Source organism: Schistosoma haematobium, chromosome 4, assembly GCF_000699445.3.
Source record: "Schistosoma haematobium chromosome 4, whole genome shotgun sequence".
In the NCBI taxonomy this organism is placed as follows: Eukaryota; Metazoa; Platyhelminthes; class Trematoda; order Strigeidida; family Schistosomatidae; genus Schistosoma; species Schistosoma haematobium.
Window position 1 is genome coordinate 8600459 of NC_067199.1, and position 20966 is coordinate 8621424.

General features: G+C 32.9%; 1 protein-coding gene across 1 annotated transcript in view; it reads left to right on the forward strand.

Annotated features, from left to right (window-relative positions):
- The window catches only part of MS3_00007316 (uncharacterized protein), a gene marked incomplete at its 5' end in the record, with an annotated part of 37527 nt that extends 20206 nt beyond the window's left edge, over positions 1-17321 (forward strand). Inside the window, 3 exons of the mRNA XM_035730113.2 lie at positions 5904-6456; positions 11015-11427; positions 16411-17321. Of these exons, the coding sequence (XP_035589280.2) occupies positions 5904-6456; positions 11015-11427; positions 16411-16572 (1128 nt within the window). The 3' untranslated portion in view covers positions 16573-17321. The remainder of the gene's footprint in view (positions 1-5903; positions 6457-11014; positions 11428-16410) is intronic.
- Positions 17322-20966: the final 3645 nt, after the last annotated feature.

Consider the following 20966-nt stretch of genomic DNA (forward strand, 5'->3'; position numbering starts at 1 on the left):
CTATGCATGTCTTATAATTATGTAATAAATATTCATATTCATAATTTTTTTTTCAATTTTTTATAAAAAGAAAAAAAATAATTAATTCGTCTGTAATTTTCCATCTCATATACTGACAGGTAGATAAACTTCATGAGATAAAATAATATAAATCTATGTATTTATTCATGCACAATGAATCTATTGTCTAAGATATACTTTCATTGACAAAGAAAACGTTTCATTGTAATATCCAAAAGCTAAATATAACGCTTAGATTAGTGAAAGTAAATTTTTTTTCTTAAGATCGTTTGTATTATTGACTTATTTAAGATGTCATGAAAAACCAGAGAACATCAATTGCTTAGTTAAAGTTATCACCAAAAAAAACGATTGATAATAACTATGTGAATCAGTGGATACTAGTTTCATAATTTAAAAATATAGGATGACAATAGCTAGTACTGATGTAATCACAATTGATTGATCACTAGGGTGGTGATCAGTGTCATGTGTGTCAAGTCCTTATTTAGTGCAGATCGAATGCTATCGACCATGTTGCAATGTGGCCACCAGTCTAGGTGACTCGACACTGCGTGAACTATATATTGAGATTAGATGGTGGTTGGAGGTAGTCGACAGGAAACCCTGGACCCGGGTGACACGGGATCGAACCCGCCAAGATGTACCAGTTCCCTCAAGATTACAGGTACACCTTGCTGACTAGTACCAAGTAGCACGAAACCTGGGTCCAGGGTTTCCTGTCGAATACATCCAAACACCATCTAATCTCAGTACTGATGTACCTAGATTCAATCATATGTACTATCATGTGTTGTTCACTGATGAGCATTTTAACAATATTGTTTAATTATTTAATTATTCAACGGCTATCCAGTTAAATTCATTAAAGTATATTCACATTATATTTGGGTAATTTGTCAAGATTAGCAGAGGTCGGACTGATACATGATATACAGTGCTATTCTCCTGACTGAAGTGACAGTATCATTCCATAATCTTAAAGAATTACTTCTTTAAATAAAAACTTCGTTTTAACTTTTTGAATGATCAATAATGCTTTCGAAGTAGTTTGCTTTGGAAAAAAATTCACGGGCATCAACAATTGACGCTAATAATTTATTTCACTTGTTGAAATCATGAGTAAATTGAAGCTAGACTTCAGGAGATACTCCTGGAGTTCTAGTGAGAAGTCGTTACCAGTGGAGTTCAACCAGGTCTGTTGTGAGATAGGAACTCACTGAAGACAATGGTGTATGGTGGCGCAAATTCGTGGATTGGTTGAAGTTAGATATTAACAGCATTGGATGCCACCTCGGTGGTCCAATAATTAAGTGATCGTGCGCGAGACTGATAAGTCCTGGGTTCGAATCTCGCGGGGTGCGAGATCGAGGATGCGCACTTCTGAGGAGTCCCATACTAGGACGAAACGGCTGTCCAGTGCTTCCTTGTTTTACATGGTAGTCTAGCTTCAATTGGCTCATGATTTCAATAAGTTAAATTTCTAAAAGTCTCCACAAAACCCATTCTGATAATAATAATTTATTGATTTTTTCTTGGTTTACATTTGTATGATATTTATTTTCAGGAAAAACAAGACAATTTTTTTTGTTGTTGCTTCGCTACAACGTTTTACAAGTGAATGATTAAGAGTTAACAATAATCAAATTATCAGAAGGAGCCATTTAGGCCTTCCAGGTTTTCCATGGTGGTCTAGCTTCAATTGACTCATGATTTCAACCAGTGAAATTATCAAATTACTTTTTTCATTAATATAACATAATAAATGTACTTAACTTATCTTCACCATTTTCATAAAACTAAATATTTGGAAGAATAGTTGAAAGCAAATCATGATGATGTATCAAGTATTTTCAAACTTTGTTTTGAATTCACTTGGTATTGTTTACTTGAATCTTCCCATTGATGTTTAGAACTGCAATTGATCAATCTCTTATTGGTATATGTGCATACTGTGCGTATTGCCTAGATATTACCTCAATTCACAAGCATTATAAGTAAAGATAGATAGTGAAGGAAACGCGAGTCCTGGTTTCCACTGCTGGTCATCATCCATTTTTACTTAGAATGTTTGTTTATTTTGATGAATTAATTCACAAAACATTATAAAATCACTTGTTAATTAAGCGAACTGGAATTTTGACTTGATTCACATTGACTTTATAATAAGAATATTAATCAGTCAAGTAATGTTGGTTCATGATCTCAACAATACTTAACAATCTTCAAAACTCATTGAATACAATAGTATCAAATTGTCTTTCAGTACATTTTGATTTACATATCAGTATTAATGTTTCTATGATTTTCAGTGAATAGATATGTCTCTTATGTAACTATCTGATAGAACAGCATAAGAATATAACATCATTTAGATTGATATTTCTTGTTCATTATGAATTTCTTTCAGCATGATGTGTGTAAACATCGTTTAATCTGAGATTAGAAGATCAATGTTTTCTTGTATCAGTTCAGTGTGAACTTTGTTCAATATGACAAGTGTGGACTCTTACTTAGTGTGGTAACTGCTTAGAATGATATACGCTTTTATTTTCAGATTAGTTCCATTTTCGGCATGATTTTCTTTCTATATGATATTCTTTATAATAAATTAACGTATGTTATACATACATACTTACTTACGCCTATCACTCCGAATGGAGCACGGGTCGCCAACCAGCATTCTCAAACCAACTCTGTTCTGGGTCTTCCTTTCTAGTTCTATCCAATTGTTATTCATTCTTCTTCTCCATTTCTCCGCGTATTGTAGTCTTCGATCTTCTCCTTCTTCTCATTTGACCTTGAGGATTCCAGGTAGAGGCTTGCCTTGTGACGCAGTTCGGTGCTTTCATCAATCTGTGTCCTATCCACTTCCAACGCTTCCTGATTTCTTCCTTCACTGAAATCTGGTTTGTTCTCTCCCATAGTATGTTGCTGCTGATAGTGTCTGGTCAACGTATCCGAAGTATTTTGCGTAGACAACTGTTAATAAACACCTTTATCTTCTGGATGATGGCTTTCGTAGTTCTCTAATTTTCCGCCCATATCATAAACGATATGATTAGTTTATTTATCAACATTTTATCTAATATTTGAGGATAAAATATTCTTGGAAATTGTAATAACTTGAAGAGATGGTAATCAAATAAACAGTATTTCTTGGATGCTGTATATTTCTGAAATTATTATTTATGCACTCGAAAACTGTGATTAATTGAATTTTAGAATAATAAATGGACTGTGCCTAGTAATCGTTCATATCCAGATCTCGTAGCTGTTGGTTAGTGTGTTCTATGTTTAGTAAACAGAATACACCCATTAAGACATTAATTAAGAAAGATTAGTTCAGCGAAGAGTTTTTATTTAGGCGAATTCATTTTAAAAGCTGTACAGTCGCAAATATATATATATATATATATATATATATATATATATATATATTTCTTCAGGTTGCTAATAATGAATAGAATAATGGTAATAAACCATTGTTAGACAAGGGGACAGTCAAATAGAATAAACAAAGTTACTAAAAAAATTTTTGTAGAAACAGGGAAATTAATAATCGTTTGATTGTTAATGGCTTAGATTGTTATTAAAAGATAGAAAAGGGAACTTATCACTGGGAAAGGATGTCTCAACATAATAAGATAAAATGTTGTAATTGAGGTTAAATGTAATCAGCAGGATCGTAGAAACAGAAATAAACCAGGTAGACGATCAACGGGAAAGATGGAAAGGGAAGAATATGGCTATAAAGAAAGGAGAGCATGAAAACAAATTATAAAATATTAAGTTCATGGTAGAAGAAGAGGTCGTACCATACTCTTTTGGGGACACAATTCTGGTTTTCCTAGATGCATGGCAATCGCTTCGGCAATCCTAAAAAGATGCAATATAATTTCTTTGGAAGACTTCTACTTACCTTGTAGATGACTTTGAACACAGAGTCTGTCTTGATTGAATGACATGTGTTCACAAGGTGTTCGATTATTGATCTTCTTATTAAGCCGTTTCCTCTTCTTCTTAGCCATGCCGGATAATGTTCTTGAATCCTTTTAGATAAAGTACTCATTTAACAACCTGTATAACTGGCTTCACATGATCAGGTAAATTGTTCTATGCTTGTTACGAGTTGTGCTGAATTTATCTGCCTGTGTGAAAACCAACACTATGATCCAGGTACATGCACTTTTCAAGTCTTAAATGAGATGAAACGCGTATCCCCAATTTTAATATTAGTAACAATTCACCTGTCCTATAAAATTCGTGATAAAAGACTAATCAAAGCTTAGTCAATATTATCTACACTGGGAAGGTTCAAACCTATACAAATTGAATTAACAATATTGTATGCTTCATATCAAAATAAATAATTTGCTCTTTGTATTTTGATAAAAGTTCTGGTGAGACTATAATTTATGCACGACCTTTAAGTAACGCTAACTGACCTTGAGAGTCTCCACCTAATAACTAGAATAAAATGGGTGTTATAAATCAGTGTGAGGAATTAAAATTATGATTTATAGATTACATTTAGGATTTTCATCACGAACTGACGTCAGCTATAATGCCAAAACCCTATTTATCCAAATGGATGAATGAATTTCGCGCCAATGTCCTAGACCTTTTAGCTCATACCTGATTGATTCGTCCATATAGTCTCATCATTTAAACTATCAAATGTATAGATACATTATCATGAAGTCATTATATGTGAGAATTATATATGTAGTAGTCTCAGCGAATGAAATTTAAATAGTTCCAACGTTTCGTCCAGCTAACGTGTCTAGACTTCGTCAGGGTAATAATCAAAATCATCAAAGAAATATAACAATTTTGATCATTACCCTGAAGAATTCCAGATAATTTTAGTGGACGAAACATTTAAATGATTTAAATTTCAATCACTAAACTTATTTCAAATATAATTTTGCACATATAATGACTTCTATACATACTCGGAGCCCAATTTCTGTCGAACTATTCGTTCTAATCTTGAAGAATATACGTATAACATTATTATGATGTTAATTTTTTTGGCGAGACTCTGATTTATGGACGAGCCGATCAGAGGCGTTTTAGAGATTTCAAGGTTAAGGCGCCAACTTCAGGGCTTAATGCCAACGTACAATTGGTTCACAGGGAATTTTGTACAAAACGTGATAATTGAGTGACTATAACAAATAAAACGGCGGGACTATAATTTGTGGATGAATCAATCAGATATAAGATAACAGATCTCGGATTTTAGCGAGAAAGCGTTTTATTCATTTGGCTAAATAAATTTCTGGCATTATAGTTGATGTCAGTTCGTGACGAAAACCCTATATATAATTCCTAACTAAGGCGAATTACGACAATTATTGCGAACTGAATAATAAAAGCACCAGTAACACTGGCTGAAGCCAGGTACTACAATATACACGGATGATTGGAGAGCGTACAGATTCCTACATAAGCTTGGTTATGTTCATCGCGTCGTTCTCCCCAAGTAGCATTTTGTGCACTCAACAACCGGAGTGCACATAAACAATATTGAAACTATGTGGTCTAAGCTGAAAGCGTATTTGAGACTTTATCATGTCTCCAGCGGCCCACTATTCTGCAGCCGTATGGATGATTTCCCCTACTGCATGTGTTACGATTTTAAAACCTCTGAACCTCTTTCTAACCTTGACAAGTTTTTGAACCACGTATAAGAAGTGTATTCACTTTATTTCCTTGGTTTTGTAGAACATACTGACTGTTTGCTGATTGGCTAATGTTTCTCAAGGTTACTTAAGATTCGTTCAAATGTCGTCCATACATTAGAGTCCCGCCACTTTTTTTCTTTTTTGAATAATTTTCCTCTCTTTTTTGTCTTTTTCTTTTTGTTTTCAAAGGTTTTGGCTATAGATATTGATGCAGGTGAAAATGGTACAATTCTATATTTTATTCATTCTGGCAATGATAATAATTATTTTCAATTAGATTCATATAATGGAATATTAAGTATTCATAAACAAATTCCATATAATGCAATAGGTGAATATATTCTTAAATTAGAAGCAAGAGATTGTGGTAAACCATATCGTTTTACAATAACAGAATTAATTATTGAAATTGATCAATCACCATCTAAAGCATATCTTACAACAAATATATATCAATTACATAATTCTGATAGAATTATGCAATATGGTGCTAGTGATAATACATTAAATTTATATATTATCATTGCAATTATTGCAGCAGCTTGTGTTATATCAACTATATTGTTATTTTTAGTGTTTATATTTTTACAACGTACAAAACGTAATCGTCATGATAGAACTGATTTATCAGAAGATTCAATAAGAAAGTATCATGATATAAATATGAAAGAATTACATACAAACTATTCCATAACAAATCAATCACAAAATCAGAACATGAATAAGCTTTCAGATTATGGAGGTAAGAGATAAATCAATCAATTTTATAATGATTTTAGTTACTAATTTATACCATATAAATAAGACTTTCATATCTTGTTTAAATATCAAAAGAAGAAGGTATGATATTGTAACATCTTCCCAAAAATCTATCACTTTCGAAAAGTTTGGTTGAAGTTAGACATTAACACCACTGGTTGCCGGTTCGGTGGTTCAATAGTTAAGCGCACGTGCGAGAGACTGATAGGTCCTGGGTTCGAATCTCGCGGGGTGGCGGAATCGTGGATGCTCACTGCTGAGAAGTCCCACAATGGAACGAGTTGGCTGTCCAGTGCTTCCAGGTTTTCCATGGTGTTCTAGCTTCAATTGTCGCATGATTTAAACTATTGAAATTACTGAAATCTTAACGAAACCCCTTCTGACTTTCGAAAATAGTTGATAAGCTAAATCGACAGATATGAATTTGAATGAAGAATCGGATAATAACTCATTGTTTTTTTACTAAGGCTTAGTTGTGTTCTAAATAATTAGCTTGTGCAAGTCTGAATTAGACAGCGAGCTCTAGAGTTTTTGAAGGTTGTAAATAAATATTGTTGATGAATAGCAACAGTGAAGAAATTTAGGTTCAAAGTTTCAAGTCGACTATCTGCAATAAACAAACATCATAAAACGTATGTATAAATATATTTCATTAAAACTAAGAATGAAACAAATACAGGATTTATTCACGCCCAGTGATCCTTATTATGGTCAATAGATAAATAAATGTATTAAGGATATTTAACATACCGTAAATAAGTTTACTGAACAGTGAAAAGATATGTGCTTATGTTTCGCATACATAATCATATCAAACAATTACTTACTTACTTGCTTACACCTTTTACTCCTAATGGAGCATATTCCGCCGATCAGCATTCTCCAACCCACTCTGTCCTGGGCCTTCTTTTCTAGTTCCATCCAATTCTTGTTCATCCCGTAGAAAACTAACTCGCTATCTAACAATTACCTACATCCATATATTTGATATCATGGAAACTAATAGTCAGAGAAATGATCTGCTAATCAGGTTTAATATATTCAATTGATGTAGTCAATAGTATCATTTGAAATCTTATTTATTTTATTATTATTCTATTAGACAAAACATATTTTCCCGATATGTAACGTAATCTAATTTGCACTTGCATATCGCTAGTGTATCATTTTAATGTATATATCATTTGTTTCAATATGTATTTCTTAATCTTAGTTCACGGTTTGAACCTTGTGACGGTTTTCTACTCGTTTAAATTGTTACAAATCAGACCATTCAGTTATTTTGTCAAGTTCTAAGTTACTCAGAACATATCTAAGTAACATGTCACAGTTTAATAATATGTGATACATTTTGAGAGTAATCATAAAAAATCTTATATAATATTTATTTAAACAATCTGCAGATAACTAGTTGAAGTAAACAAAGAAAGCAAGAACAATAACTTGTATAGAATAACATGAACTTATTTTATTACGTCTGATTCTTGTCAGCAACTTACAACTTGTATGATCTACAAAGTGAAGCCAAATTACTTACATGGAAGAGTTTATACGTATATATGGATAGTGGCTAAAAGTGGAATCGAGGACACGGGTTTCATCTTATTTGGTACTCGTCAAATGGACGTACTTGCATCCCACTGTTAATGTTCACTCCGAGATTCGAACCCATTATCGTTCACTTCAAATGCTATTACGTTGTCTAATTAGCTACTGAGTCCAAATAACCGGTAGATTCTACAATGGTATGAAGTTTGACTCATTTGTGTATTGGTTGTTTCAATCTTCCCACTGATGTTTAGGACTGCAATTGAGAAGTTTCTTACTGACATGTGTTCATCCTGTTCAGAGTGCCTCGATATAGCCTAAAGTCACAGGCACTATATGTAAGGGTTGCTTCGACATTAACATTCAGCTTCAGAGTCCCAAATAGGATGAAACTCGCGTTTCGGATTCCACTGTTAGCAACTATCCATCTCTGCTCATAATACTAGTGACATAAGGTACATACAGACATTCCACACACATGCTAATAACAGATTGATCATTTGTAGTCTTAAACACCGATGGGAAGGCTCAAACAACCAATGCAAACAATAATGGTAGAGTTTAGTTGGAAGTTGCTATGATCAAACACCAGTGGAGAATAGCAACGGTGTAAAAAAAATTAATAAGCTAAATAAAATATTGTAAATGTATAACTTATGTGAAAATATTCTATGACATTGATAGTAACAAAAGTCCAGAGAGCTATAAACGAATGATTTCGCATTGAATAAACACTGATAATAAGTAGGAATAAAATGAGTGAAACTCAATTGGTTAAAATAAGATTACGAATCTAGAAAAGTCTAAATAAAAAGAAACGTAACTATGTAATTAATTGAAAGAGTTGAATAAACTTTTATGACATAGTCAAGGAATATTTATCATCAAGATCTAAAAAAAGATCAGCAGCCAATGACTTATGAACATATAAATTAGGTTCTTGACGCGTGATAACAATGGCTTCAACAAACTTTGCAAGACTGGAACCTAATTGTTTATAAATCACTATAAAAGATTTAAAGGTATCTATCAGATGTCGTGTATCCAAAATGTTTAGTAATTGTGCTGTTTAAAGCAGTTCTTTCTATCGTTCTTAGGCTTTTTGTAATATGTTCATAAAATTTAAGATACACTCTTATTTCCATTTGACCAACGTAGGTGCTCTGGCTGGGAACATGTTAATTCATAAAATAGTTGACGCTAACATAAAAATATATGCACTTGGTATTGTTTTTACTTGAATCTTCCCATTGATGTTTTGGGACTGAAATTGACCAGTCTCTTATTGGCATATGTGCATACTGTGCGTATGCCTCGATATTGCCTTAATTTACAAGCATTATAAGTAAAGATGGATAGTGGCTAGCAGTGGAATCCAGGACGCGCGTTTCGTCCTGTTATGGACTCGTCAGCTGACAATACCAAGTGAATTAAACTTCACCCCATTGCACAAGCAAGTGGCTATCAGGACTCAGTAGCTAAGTGGATAACGCGATGGTGTTTGAAGCGAACGGTACTGAGTTCGAGTCCCGGAGTAAACATCAACTCTGAGATGCAGGTACATCCAGCTGACGAGTCCCAAATAGGACGGAACGCTCGTCCTGGATTCCACTGCTAGCCACCATCCATCTTTGCTTATAATAAAAGTATATGGTTCATAGTGAGGTTATTTCAATTTATTCTTAGATGGATTTGATATTATGAGTCCTAGTTAGTTTCAACAAAAATCAACAGTTCTCGAAAATATTATTGTTGGAGTTATTATTAAATCTACTGTTTCACCAGTTACTCTAATTTGTACTTTTTCAATGAAGTCTTCAGAATCGAAATTATCAAAGATTAATTAAGTCCCAACCAATCACATTCTAAGACGTCAAAATATGTTAAAGTTTTGTCTGTGTTTTTGATCTGAAAATGCGTAACTTAGAGTCCATGCTATGAGATACGCTTTGACGTTTATAGATATATTTTGATCCCATGCTAATTCACTGATTATTGTACGCTAAATATTATGATTTTGTTTAGTGGTTGTACTCATAGATGCTAATTACAAGAAATGTTCTGAAATTTTTCAGTTTCCAAATATACTCCTTAATCAAAAAATTCGTATGGTCGTGTTGGATAATAAGCGGTTTGATGCGTTGTGACAAAAGAAGTATTTACTTTTGCTTGTTTACTCATGCAACTCTTTATAAGTTCCAAAAATAAATTTGTGTTTATATCTTATTTGGTAGCGTAAGTCATCTAGAAAGTACTCTGGTTTTGTCCATTTATCGCATATGTCTGCTGTGATTTGCATTGTTTTGAATAAGATTTCTACAAAGACAACATTCATTACCTAGTAACATAAACTAGGAGACACGATACTCTGTCCTAGTTCATGACTCACCAGGATTACTTTATTTCGAAATCGCCTATCTAAATATTGGATTTTCTATTTTGTTTTCGCTATGACTGCCAAATGATGATAGCCCATAAACATGAGGCATTTATTATAGTAAATAAAGAAAGAACTAAGGACCAGAACAAAAAAGTCATTGACATTCCCTAGTTTTCAAAGTTTTCACATAATTCTTCAGTGTATGACGCAACACAATATAAAAATGGAACAAATGTTTATGATCAACGAATTAAACTGAGTTTATCAGTATAGTGTTTGATGACAACATCCATGGAAGACCAGGAAACGATAAACAACATTAATCCTCGTCCACGACTTCGCCGGATATTAAAGTAATGGCTTTTACCCTTTGCTGCTAGAGATTAAAATTTAGATCATTGAACTGGTCATAGTTTAAAATCTTGGTGACCTCGCGTCTTGACACTGTTGATGAGTCTCATACTAGAACGAAAAAAACAATTATACAGTACTTTGTGGTTTTCGTCGATCATTGAACAAAGGTCGGTTTGCAATTTCAATAAATAGTATTTATTTAATTGCTTCAATCTCATGTTTTGATTGATTTTATTTGTATTTTTATTTATTTCAATAGTTCATCCATTTCCTAATTGCTCTCAACAATTACCCAGTTACGAAGATGGAAATAATAATTTGGAATTAATTAATCATCCAAATGGGAGTTTGTTTCTGTTACCTGTTGAAACGGATTATAATTACAGTCAAAATTTATTTAATAAAATTCCCGGTACTTATTGGTCCACTAATAGCAACATAATTAATGATAATAATGTTGTCAACATGGAAACTAATGAAAACAGAGTAAATCTGACTGTTTCATCATATAACATGAACAATTTATATAATGATTATACAAATTATCATAATGGGGATAAAATAGATATAACAGGTTATCAAGACGTTTGTCAAACAATATTGAATGGTCAATGTTCAATACCTTTTAGTATACCTGAGGCCTGTAATGAACTGACTGATATATCAAAACATGTAAGTTTACAGAGAATTTATTCTTAGTTTATTATTACAACTTACTATAATAGTACTGTTATAACCATGATCAGTAAAGAATTTGTCATAATACCAACTAAATTTGTTTTGAACTTACCTTTTAATAAAAAAAAATTCAGTAACCGCGATCATAATTTAGCTCCTGCTCATCCATTTGAAATAACTGGAGTAGCAATGTGTGTCGGTATGGCATTAATTAATTAATGATTGCAATTACTGTTCAAAGTTATGTCACTAATTCTTTTAGCCCATTCTTTAGTTATGATGAAGATAAAGCCTCGTCTGAGTGTTCGACGAATATATCCGATCAAGAAATATTTACTTCTTAAATGCAATTTATGTTTATGATGATAAATATTTAGATTAACACAGTTGGAAAGTTATCAGGTAAAATTATTCAAAATCCTACACTTGAGCATTTCATTTCACATATAATAAATTATGGATTAATATATATGGACGACTGTTAGAAATAAGTGTAATAAAAGTATTCATAACATTCACTTTGTACACAAATATGTAATGGCCAGCTGACAAACTTCTATAACTGGGCTCCTTTAAGCAGAAAGAGAAATCTTATTCACTCTTTATGTTACCAAATAAATCGGATATGTAGTACAGAATGGATTGACGAAAAACTCACATTTCTCTGGAAGACTCGGACGGAAAATGCCTATCTAGACGATTTCATAGATAAGAATATGAAAAAAAGTATTTGTGATAGGGAATCTGGTTGTTCTGTTCGAAAGAAAAAACTTATATATATATTTGGGACTTAAAGATGACCAACCATCTGATGTAACCAAAAATCATTTAACAAAAGTGATAAAAAGAACATTCTCTGCGGTAAAACTGCCAATAACGTTCACTAGTGGGAAATTGTTGTCTATATCCATAAAAACATAAGCTTCCCCATCTGATCGCCTTCATGTACATCAACCAGTTCACCTGCTCTTGTGGAGCAACGTACATTAGCCGTAACCAGAGCTCGCTTTCAACTCGGATACGGGAACTTCATCGTTTTAATATCTTTATTTTTTATGAGTCATTTCGTCACACTTTAAAAAAACGAATAGGTACTCCAGAATAAACTATAACGACTCCTCAAATGTATGTTATTCCTTTTATATACAAACTAACCATTCAAACATATACTTTATGTAGTTGTATATTGCTAGTATATTGAATATTATAGGATCAACTTGACTACGTTTCATTCATTCATTTCTCAATATGTTTTATAGAAAGATTTTAGAATTATCTTGTCAAATCCATTTCTTATTAGAAAACAAAACAAACAAACAAACTCAGTCTATGTTCAACTTTGTAGATGAATGAAACAGAAGTTTTCTGAATGTCAATTATTATATAATCGCCATTATAACAGTTTGCTTTTTTTTCTTCTAAGAATACTCCATTCATTGTTATATGATTGATAACATTCAAATGAAATTATATCTGTCAAGTAACTGAAATGAATATAGTAAGATAAGCTTTTTTCTTGGGTTTAGTGAATAAACGTTGGGAATAATTTCTAAGAATAATGATTAACGTTAATATAGACAAATAAATTAACTCAGATCTTGTATGATATATTATCAGTTATAAGTGACTTTTATCAATAATCTCATTATAATTTAATTGATAGACTTAGATCAAGATCATAAATTTAATGAAATTATATTAAGTAATATTATGTTGAATGAAGTAATTTGTAGTGGCTGTGCTTCGTTGACCAACCACCCTCGTAACCGTTACCATATAATCCTCAACGGTGTTTGAAATCAGAAGGCGAAGAGAAGCAGTGACTACAGTTTTATTAGCTGAGTAACTCAAACCACAAAGCCGAGAGGCAAATGAGTGAGTCAGTGAACCGAGAGTGTAGAGTGTTAAATGTACAAGTATATATATATAGGGAAATGAATGGATCGTCGAATCAATTAAGCAGCTAATAATAAAGCTAGCAGAGTGAATATATGCGTAGGCGGTAAGGAATGTTCAAGCATGCATATTTCATACAAGCACAACAATGATAAGGATACAGGAAGTTGTTATTAGTACGGAAAACTCTATCCGCTAAATAAGTTAACAAAAGGGCTTAACTGAGTTAAACAAAATCAATTGCACGTGAGTTGCTATAATTTCAAAAAGAAAATGATTTTTATGATTGGAACATTGAATAAAACAGATTAAATTGCTTTTACTTTAAGCGTTCACTTTTGATAACTATGTAAGATCCAAGACTATCATGTTGATTGCCTTTCATCACTTAGATTCTTTATTTCAAACAGAATAGAGAAATTCATACATATACAGGTCAAAGAAGATGCTTTCTTTTTTTTTATTATGTTTTCGGAGCAATTGATGATACGTTGAAAATACACACACACACACACACAAACGATGAGAATATGAATTCTTAGGAACTGTGTTTGTAAGCTATATAGCATTTAGAAATCATTTATCTCTGACTAAAGAAGTTTAGCATTCAAGAATTCATGGTCTCTTTACTTCACCTTCTATACTTTCACAATGAATAATATATTCTTGTTTGTATGATCAAATCACGTTACATTTAAAAAATAGAAAGTGTTCCATACATGCATTTCTTGCAATTGTGGTAGAATAGATTACTGTTGGAACTATACATTCATTAAGAAAATCACAAACAAATTTGCAATCTTTTCTAAACTTTTCTTATCACAAATCCCTGTATAAATGAATATGGAAGTCGTCACTATACATCAACATCGTTGATTATGAAAAGGCATTTGACAGTGTTGGTAGGAGAATGTTATGGAAACTTCTTCGACACAATGGAGTTCCTCAGAAGATTGTCAGCATTATCCGGAACTCATACGACGGGCTACAGTGCAAAGTCGTTCATGGAGGACAGCTGTGAGATGCAGTCCAAGTAAGGACTGGAGTCAGACAAGGCTGTCCACTCTATCCCTTCCTCTTTCTTCTGGTGGTCGACTAGATTATGAAGACCTTGACATCTGAGGGAAAACACGGCATACAATGGATAGCTCAGAACCAATTGGACGATTTGGAATTCGCAGATGACCCAGCCCTCCTATCACATACAAACGAACAAATGCAGATGAAGACAGCTAGTGTAGCAGTAGTCCCTGCATCACTAGGTCTCAACATACACAAGGGGAAAACCAAAGTCCTCAAATACAACACAGAGAACACCAAACCAATCACACTTGATGAGAAAACTCTAGAAAATGGAGAATCCTTCACAAACCTGGGAAGCATCATCGATGAACAAGGAGGTTCAAATGCAGACGTAAAGACGAGGATTGAAAAGGCAAGGACAGCATCCCTACAATTGAAGAACATATGGAACTCAAAACAACTTTCAACCAATATCAAAGTGAGAATCTGCAATACGAACGTCAAGACAGTTCTACTCTACGGAGCTGAAACTTCGAGAACTACAGCAGCCACCATCAAGAAGGTGCAAGTATTTATGAATTGTTGTCTACGCAAGATACTCAACATCCATTGGCAGGATACCATCAGCAACAGCCTTTTGTGGGAGAGAACAAACCAGCTTCCAGCTGAAGGGGAAATTAGGAAAAGACGATGGGAATGGATGGGATATACATTTTTCAAATAATCAAACTGCACCACGAGGCAAGCCCTAACTTGCAATCGTGAAGGGAAGCGGAAAAGAGGGAGGCCAAAGAACACATTACGTCGGGAAATAGAATTAGACATGAAAAGGATAACTAACAACTGGAAAACATTGCCCAGAACAGGGTTGGATGGTGAATGCTGGTAGGCGAATGAATGAATAGTTTAACAAATATCGGGTACCTGGTATATAGACATAATTATATTAAAAATGATTAAAATATAAATAATTCTATCATTTCTTTTAGTAAGTCTATCTGAGATTCTTCAAAGTAGCAATCAAAATCAAAAGAAATGAATGAGTATATATGTGTGTGTATGTTTACGTTATTATTTATCAAAATTTTATAGAGATACGATATGTTACTGATGTATATAAAGAAAAGGTATATTGAATAGATTCGAACGATATGACTTTGAGAATACTGGATAAAATAAGATGGAATGAGTGTCCTTTTGATGATCTGTATGACTAAGAAAGTTACCATAATATTAGTGAGCAAGTTAAGAATTTTGTGCTATATATCAGCAGTTGTTTTCTCAAGGAGTAATATTCGTAAAGAACTCATTATAGTGTGACCGATTGAATAGAAGTGATCCATACGTTTATGAAGGAAGGGAACATAGTATAAACACAAAACACTTAAAATCCATAGCCTAATCTTTTTTTTATCGAAAACATGTTCATGACACTAATCAACAAAGAATGGTACAATTTTTGATTATTGAATTCTTTGGTGCATTATTCAATCATTGTCAGATTTTCCAGTGGAAATATCTTTTCTACACAGATGTCTAATGAGATATTAGCTTCATCTGTTAAACCTCTTCATCTAATTATTATTGAATCCTCAATGAAACTGAAAACTTAATTAGAAACCTTGACGTATCAAATTCCGGATATAAGGCAGATCCATTCTATATTTAAATGATCCAATAAAAATTCAACCCATTTGCGGTTCAAGTCCATTCTCTTAAATGGTTAGGTTCTTTAGTGTTTGCTCAAAACATAAACTCACGGGTCTCATGCTAAGACATAAACTAATGACCACTTAACCTGGATTCAATGATTTACATGTCAAACGTAAGTTAACTCGCATTGTAAAGTACAAAATTCAACAATTTCCATATAACCTCACAGTAATAATATCTACCCATATTTCATCATGGAAGTCTCCTCATCACTGTCTGTAGTTTTCTTACCATCATTTGATTAATTGTTGTGAAATAACTATACAAAACACATTGATTATCTTTTATTTTTCATAGTTGATTACATTATTGATTACCATTATTTCCATTGAAATTACTTTGTAGCCACATATTTTAATGTCTACAATGGATGATTGGCCAAAATTATCAACAACCGATTTTACATCTAATATCATTATATCAACTGATTGTGATTCAGGTAATGGTGATAGTGTAGAAATTCAACCAAATTTATCAACTAAAGTTTATTTTGTTGGAAGAACATAAACATTTAAACGATAGGCAGCCCAGAAAAGTTCAATTATATTATAGTATATATGAATGAATTACATTCAGTATTACTTATATTCTATGTAATAACATTGATGAATTATTGTAATAAATTATACATTTTTCGATATGAAAACGAATTTTTGTTATTATATATATAGTGTTAATATTAGCTGTATATGTTTTAATGATTCAATGGAATATCCATTCATCTATTGATGAAGATGATATTTCTTTTCTGTCAGTATTTCTATTCATGAATTTATCCAAGATTTATGCGTTCATTACATGATTTCAAAATTAAGTTTGTTCGTCCCTCTTTTTTTTTCGTTTATTTTTCTTCTTGTTTTCTAAATTAAAGAACCATTTCATCACTAACACTATGATTTATCACTTCAATTAAATCGATACAAAGAGATCGTTCATTTAAAGAGTTTCATAATCATTTATAATCATTGAATCAGTGATATTATTTATCATTCCATTACATTATACCTATTCAATCTGATTATAAAACTATATATTCTATTCAACTTCATTTTTCTTTTAATCATTAAAAGAAGAGTATTCATAGGTAATGCATAATTATGTAATAACTGTATTTATTATTTCTATTTTCCTCTTGTAATTATCGAGATTATGAAAGGAAGAAAGAAACCAACAACAACATTGTTTTGGTTACTAATCAACATTTGACTGTACAAATGATTTGCTTACAATATTTTTTATCTTTTAATGAATAGTGTTTTCTCAAAGTTCTCTTTCTATTTTTTTACATGACATTCAATGATAGAATCATGTTATCAGATAATGATAAGTAAAAGGTGTTGTCGTTTATTAAAGGTTCCATATAATGTGTCATGAAACCATAAGATTGTAGGGTAATTCATTTATATTTGGATTATGTGAATGTAAGTGTTACTATGAAAGTTATCATTCAGAAGATACAAGTGTTCAATAGCAGCTGTCTACGCAAAATACTTTGGGTCCGTTGAACAGAAACTATCAGCAACAACCTACTGTGGGAGAGAACAAACCAGATTCCAGTGAAGGAAGAAATCAGGAAGAAGCGTTGGAAGTGGATAGGACACAGATTGATGAAAGCCCCGAAGTGCATCATATAGCAAGCCTTCACTTGGAATCCTCAAGGACAAAGGAGAAGAGGGAGACAAAAGAACACATTACGACGAGAAATGAAGACAGATTTGTGAAGAATGATCAACAATTAGATAGAACTGTAAATGAAGGTTCAGAACAGAGTCGGTTGGAGAACGAACTAAAATTTGAATATTGCACGGATAATCACTCTCACATACTTACAAAAACCTGCATTGTAAATTAACGTTTGAGTAGTTGTATGCTGTTGGTAAATAAGATGAGCCTGCCACAAACGCACTACACGTCTGTCAATGCATTCAAATTAAATTAATCTTTCTTCTCATTTAAGAAGTGGTTAAATATGGTTTATGTTGAAATTATGACATTTTAGAGACATCGAATTGTTTAATGACTCATCAATACATATATCAATTCAGTACAATTGTATTGAAGAAAGTATGAATTTATCCTCCATATGTAATTTTTAGGAAAAATTGTTGTAATTAATCTGGTTAACAAAGACACTGTTACCTACTAATAACTGTTACTTATTTACTTACTTACTTACGCCTGTTACTCCCAATGGGGCATAGGCCGCGCAACAGCATTTTCAAACCTACTCTGTCCTGGGACTTCCTTTACAGTTCTATCCAATTTTTTTTCATTCTTCACAAATCTGTCTTCATTTCTCGACGTAATGTGTTCTCTTGACTCCCTTTTCCCCTTCGACCTTGAGAATTCCAAGTGAGGGCTTGCCTTGTAACGCAGTTGGGTGCCTTCCTCATTGTATGTAGCATCCACTTCCAACGCTTCTTCCTGATTTCTTCCTACGCTGAAATCTGGATTATTCTTTCCCACAGTTGGTTGTTGCTAATAGTGTCCGGCCATCGGATCCGAAGTATTTTGCGTAGACAACTGTTAATAAACACCTAGATGATAGCTTTCGTAGTTCTCCATGTTTCCACAACACACAGTAGAACTGTCTTGACATTCATCTTCCAAAGCTTCTCCACGAAGTGCGATTCGATTGTTGTGTGTTGTGTCGTAACCGAGAATCTTACTTTTCTCTTTGTGTGTGTTGAGACCTACTTCTTCTGAGGCTGCTACTACACTAATCGTCTTCTCCTGCATTTGTTGTTGCGTGTGCGATAGAAGAAGCAAATCATCTGCGAAGTCTAGATCATTCAGCTGCATTCTGGCCCTCCACTGCATCCCGTGCTTTCCCCCCACCAGATGTTAAAGTCTCCATGATCCAGTCGATCACCAAAAGAAAGAGAAATGTTGAGAGTAAGTTACCTTGCCTGACACCTGTCCTTACTCCGTACGAGTTTGTGAGCTCTCCTCCATGCATGATTTTGCAGTTTAATCCATCATAAGAATTCCGTATGATGTTAACTATTTCCTCACGCACGCCGTATTGTCGAAGAACCCTCCACAGTGTTGTCTTCTTCACTCTATCAAATGCTTTCCCGAAGTCAATAAAGTTAATGTAGAGTGATGAATTCCATTCAATTGCTTGTTCCACAATAATGCGTAGTGTTGCGATTCGGTCTGTACACGATCAATCCTTACGGAATCCAGCATTAATAAGAGTATCAGGTATTAAAATTTTCTACCACATTCACAGAAATATAAGATTGTGAAAAGTAACGTATTAGTTGTAAATAGTAAAACAAAATAAATTACGACTTAACTATTGATCCATTTGTGTCAGTAACATCTAGAAAACTAAACTAAAAAATCTTGTCAAAAGTAAGAAAATGTATATGTCTTTACAAAAACACAGAACTTGTTTCAGTTATCAGATATGACATAAATTCACCTGATGGGTCTCAAATTGCAAGAAATACAATTATTGTTTTTCGCAATTCATTTATTCTATTACACTCGTCTTATAATAATAATACTGAACATCTAAGCTGCTTCTAAATATTTAAACAACAAAAGAATCAACTTGAGGTAACTTAACAATAAACTAATTAGGCTGTAAGGGTTTTAATCTTCCCGTTCTTGGCGATAAGGTCTAAAATTGAACAGCTTTTTTTAGCAATATGACACCCACAGCAGATTAGTTTAATATCGCTATCACCTAGAGGTATTTTTAACAAGGTTAGATAGTGACTAGAAATGAAATTCAGGAGCTCTTCGTTTTATTTGGGAGTCGTTTGATGGGTGTATCTTAATTTCACTGTTGATTATATCTCTGGGACTCGAACACAATGTCTTTGGTTTCAAACGTTCAATACATTATCCGTTTAACTACTGATTTCAGATTAACCCAGTACCTTTCATCGAATGAGCTATCTCTTCCGGCTAAGAACAGGTTAGTAGATTCCTCATTAATATCTCTTAGCACCTCTTTCGAAACATAAACTTAAGACTGCCGCAATTTCTATTTTTTCTCAATTATAGAGCAACTTGTCAAACATTATCAATCATCTTTCACAGAAATACAAACTAACTCAAATAAGTACTAATTTCCACCATTATGTTAACTATCTAGCATCAGTGCAACTCGTTGTGTATGTGGAGTATTTTCTTCTTCATGACCGGAGCATAACAGCAGCTCTCATGAAGTTAGTCTTTCTTGTCCAACCTGCATCCAATGTGTTTCACAGATTCCAAGCAATTCCAGGTTGTATCTTTTCATTTCTGCTGCAATTTGAATGACCCTCCCGGTCCCCCACATTTTACGAGCATTCCATGTGTCTAAATTAATGGTTGCTTTGGTTATCAGAAGGGGCATCAGCCTCGTGACATACGAAAGAACTCGGCTTTCATCATGAGGCATTATAACTCTTCTAAATGAAGAATTTTTAACTCTCAGGTCAGACTTTAAATGGTTTGAGTAATTTTTTCCGGTTAGCATTTTTTTAGCGAGTTAGTTTTCTACGGGAGAGGTTCGCTAACCCCATGTTCAACTCTCCTCCCTTATCTGGACTTGAGACCGGCAGTAGCAACAGAAGGGCTCCAGGAAGAGTTTTATATATATATATATATACCCTGTATATATTCACGAATGAGTTGACTATTGTGGAATTCATTGATGTATAATAAACTAATTAAAGCTATAATTAAATGTTTTTTTCTCTATCATAGATTTGTCTAATTTTCCATTGATTCTTTTGTTCAACAAAAATAAATTACATTTTCATTTTGTAAAAAAAAATTTTTCAATGTCTAAATATTCATTCAGACATTGTGATTTATCATTCATTAATATCATAATTATACAGAACTATATAAAATGAGCATAAAACTGTACATTCTATGAGTAAACTAAACAAAATTAG